The 4,318-nt window shown below is 61.9% G+C and overlaps 1 protein-coding gene across 1 annotated transcript in view; it reads right to left on the reverse strand.

Annotated features, from left to right (window-relative positions):
• Positions 1 to 4,318, reverse strand: part of Kcnq2 (potassium channel, voltage gated KQT-like subfamily Q, member 2) — a 52,885-nt gene that overhangs the window by 18,771 nt on the left and 29,796 nt on the right. The window contains exons 10-11 of the mRNA XM_013030357.1: positions 3,851 to 3,919; positions 1,586 to 1,615 (exon numbers count right to left, since the gene is read on the reverse strand). Coding sequence (XP_012885811.1) covers positions 1,586 to 1,615; positions 3,851 to 3,919 — 99 coding nt within the window. The remainder of the gene's footprint in view (positions 1 to 1,585; positions 1,616 to 3,850; positions 3,920 to 4,318) is intronic.

The following is a 4,318-nucleotide window of genomic DNA, read 5'->3' on the forward strand; positions in this document are numbered from 1 at the left end:
GCCAGGGCGGCGGCGCACAGGCCCCACGGCAGCCGCTCCCAGGGCACGGGCCAGGCGGGCCGGGTGGCAGAGATGGGTGGAGAGGCCTCCAGAGCCATCATGGTCGGGATCCACCTCTGCCCACCCGAGGCAGGGCTGTGGGCGGCCGTGGCCAAAGGGGCTGCTCCCCTCGCCCACCACCTGTCAGCTGGAGGTCACAGCAGGCCAGCCGGGGAGGGGAGGGGGGCTGGACCAGGGTCCCCTGACAGTGACTGAGGAAGGAGGGTGGGCTGACCTCCGGGAAGCTGGACAACTTTCTCACTTCACCTGCGTGGGCCAGAAGGGGTTCTCATCCCTGCCATCGGGACAGGGGACAGCGCTAGGTCCCACACCAGCCGGGGGACAGCCCTAGGTCCCACGCCAGCCGGGGGACAGCGCTAGGTCCCACGCCAGCCGGGGGATAGCCCTAGGTCCCACGCCAGCCGGGGCTGCGCTGCTGGCCCCTCACTCCCCAGCCAGCTTCCCTCGTGGCCTGATCACTGCCCACTGCTCACTGCCTTTCTTCATCTTCTTTTTTTAAATGGATATTAGGTGATGACATAAGTTTCACACACTTCACAGTATCCCACTGGTCACTGGTTACTCTCCTTTCCTGGGATTAAGAGAAGCTCATATCCAACAGATGGAGACCATGGGTTGGGCCCGATTCCACCTCGTCCCACAGAACAGGCCTGCCTGTGTGTCCTGCCGTCTGGTCATCCGAGGACCCAGGCAGGCGTGAGGGGGCAGGCAGGCACATGAGACCCGGTCTGGGGCTCGTGTCCTGCAGCCCTGAGGATGGGCGGCGTGGGGAGGGGACACACTGTGGTCAGGCTGGCTTGCAGCCGGCAGAGACGCCCATGGACTAGAGTTTTAGGCTGGGGCTTTGTGACCAGAGCTTGGCATGCTTCTCAATGCTAGGGAGGCAGGGGCCAGCTCCTGCCCCCTCGACCCAAGCAGAGCCGGCAGTGAGCTCCGCCTTAGTGGCCAGATGAGCAGCATGTGGGTCCCGTCAGAAGCTAGACAGGAGACCTGCGAGATCTGGATGCCTGTGGGGAGGCCCCCAGAGCACAGGCTGATCGCACACTCTCCCATTGTCCCTGGCAAGGGCCTCCTCCATGTGTGCAGTGTTCGGGCTCTGCCTGTATGTGCACGGCCCTCCTCCCTGCCCACCCCACGGGAGCTCAGGGCCCATTTGGGGGATTTTCAGTCTAGCTGAAAACTGGGCTACATGCCCACCGGAAGTACTTAAACAGAAATGTCTGCCTCCAGGCCCCTAGGGGCGGGGGGGGTGGGGGGGTCCCAGGAAGGCCCAGCTGCCGGACAGAGCCCGGGGAGAGGCCGTGGGTAAAAAGCAGAGACAGAGCCATGGCAGCCCAGCGGGCCCTGACGCGGGCACACGGAAAAGCAGGCACACACACGCGCGCACACACACACACACGCACACACACGTGTGCGCACGCACACACATGCGCGCACATGCACACACGTGCACACGCACACACATGTGCGCGCATACACACACAAACACACACACGCCAGGCGGCTGGAGGAGGGAGGGACTGACCTTGGTGATGGCTCTGGCGGAGGCTCCTTCCTGCAAGAAGACGAGAGGACGGCTGGTCACCACTCAGATGGCCCCAGGAGGGGCTGATGGCCAAGGTCGCAGACCCCCAGAGCCATGGCCCCCCCGACCCATGCTCCACAGTGGAGCTGCGTGTGCGTGGTGTGGGGGGGCGCTGCCTCTGCGGGGCAGGGCGGGTGGAGCCCTGCCTCCGACCTCCTCCCATGCAGCGCTGGTGGACACGTCTCCACAGAAGGCGTGCCCGTCTCACGGAGGTTCAGGAAGGAAAGGCTTGCTGAAGAACACGCCGGAATTCGTGGAGTTTCTCTCCTCTGTGTCATGGAGGGTGGACCGGCCAACCTCCCACTGCTGTGTCTGTTCCCCCCACCTCATTCTGCTGGTGAGGTTATTTTGGCCATTGTCTTATTTAGGGTTGACTATTTCTACTGTAATCATTATGAAAGTGATAAAAGATTGGTACTGGACCATACTTGGCTAAGCACAAAAAAACAGGGAGTGATCTTGTTCAGGCCCCAGGGACGGTGGCTCCCTGGTCAGTCTAGACCCTGAAGATAGTGGCTCCCTGGTCAGTCTCAGACCCTGGGGACAGTGGTCCCCGGCCAGTCTAGACCTTGGGGACAGCTCCCCCTGGTCAGTCTCAGAGCCTGTAGAGGGCAGCTCCAGTCAGTCTCAGAGCCTGGGGATGGTGGCTCCCTGGTCAGTCTCAGCGCCTGGGGATGGTGGCTCCCTGGGTCTCCTCTCTGGTGCACTTCCAAGTACTGTGTGCAACAGGACCGAGTCACTGTGTCAGTACAGCAAATGACAGCAGAGGAAAGAGATACGGGCAGACTCCCTGCTTGGCCTAGAGCTCCGAGAATGAGCCTAAGCCACCGGGCTCCGTTTACTGCTTCAGGAGCAATGTGCCTCAGAGGGCCAGGCACACGTGAAGGCCACACCTGTGCTCGGCTGTCCTGGTCTGGTCCCACCGCAGTCTGGCCAGCTGGCTGGGTGTCCAGAGCAGCCAGAGCAGCAAAGATGCTCACCGTGGCCCCATCTACCCCAGTGTGGTTCTGCAATCACCACAAACTTGGAAGATTTAACCTAAGAGGAATTTACTCTTTCTCTGTTCCAGAGGCCAGAAATCCAAATGGTCAAGGCAATTCTCCAGTTCACCAGGGAAAGTCCACCTGCCTCTCCAGCTCTGGGGGCTCCAGTCCCCTGTCCCTAGGGGACTCTCCTTTGCTGCCTGTGTCCTCAGAGACAGCGCAGTGTAGCTGTAGCTGGGACAACCAGGATGCCCTCACCTCCACAAAGGCCCATTTCCAAATAGGGTTGCATTCAAGGCTCCGTGTCAAAGGCTTGCTCCATAGACAAGTTCATGGCTGCGTGGGCCACGCTGGGGGGGGGGCAGGTTGAGGAAGTGGATCCCTGTGGGTGTGGCTTGGGTGGGCAGGTCTTGCCACTGGCCACCTCCAGTCTCTCCCTGCCTCCTGGCTGCCAGTAGGTAATCAGCTTTCCTCTACCATGATGCTCTGTCTCACCACAGCCTAAAAGCAACGGAGCCCAGCTGACCAGGGACTGCAACCTCTAAACCGGCCAGCAACTGAACTGCCATAACAAAACCCACAGTTGGCAGCTTAAACCACAGAATGTTACTCTCTTAGAGTCCTGAAAGCGAGAAGCCTGAAAGCAAGGGGCCACAGGCCGAACTCCTTCCCCAGAGGAGGAAAGGATCCCTCTTTGCGTTTTCCCCAGTCGCATGGCTCTAGGTGTCTGTCCCTGGCATCTCCACCGGACCGTCTGCAAAGTTCCCTCTCGCTGGGACGCCGTCACTCAACCCAGGGCCCCACGGGAAGCCCAGTGTGAAGCGGATGGTGACGATCCTGCTCAGTTCCACGGTGCAATGTCCAGACTCTGCTGAAGGCAGCCTGCTCTGGCCTCTCTGTATGCCCAGGGAGGACCGTTGGTCTGTGGCCACAGCGTCTGCCCCAGCCGGGGTCACTCTCCCGAGCTGCGGATGAGCCACCAGCAGGGCCTCCTCTATCCATCAGCCCTGCACTCCTCTGGAGACAGACATCTCCACCCCGTCAGCAACAATGGAAAGAGAGCCACACGAAGACCAGCGGCCAATCCCATCCCAGGCTCCCTGCCCTCTGGGGACAGCACCAAGGTTCTTGCTGCTCACCACAGGGACGTGGGCCCCTCATACAGCCTGAGCTCTCATCCCGCCCCACAGCTCCAACCCCGTCCTGGAACCACCATGCTGACCTGAAGGTGAGGCCAGATTTGCTCTTGAGGTTTCTCAGCAGCTCCAGCTGGTTGAGGGGTGGGATAAGTCTGGGGCAAAAGAAGGAGAGGCAGGTCAGCCTCACTCTGGAGGAGGGGGGGGGGAAATGTCAGGGGCCTGCGCCCCGGCCACGCCTCCCCACGTGGCCCCCAGGGCCTGGGGCCTGGGCTCAGACTCTGGCTCTGCCCAGCTCCCGGGCGGCTCAACTCTGTGCTGTTCCTGAGGCTGAGGCCTTGGGCAGGGCCAGCATGCACAGCAGAATCCAGGCTGCCACTAGATCCTAGACCTCCAGGCTGTGGAAGAGGGCATCCCCTCCCCTGCCCTCGCCTCCCCACCTCCGGAACATCCCCTCCCCTCCCCTCCCCACCCCAACACGGCCTGCCCCAGGCCCCCTCACTCCCACAGCCCCCCTCGCCACTACAGCCTGCCCCCGGCCCCCCTTACCCCCA

This window comes from Dipodomys ordii, unplaced genomic scaffold, assembly GCF_000151885.1.
Source record: "Dipodomys ordii isolate 6190 unplaced genomic scaffold, Dord_2.0 Scaffold129, whole genome shotgun sequence".
Lineage (NCBI taxonomy): Eukaryota > Metazoa > Chordata > Mammalia > Rodentia > Heteromyidae > Dipodomys > Dipodomys ordii.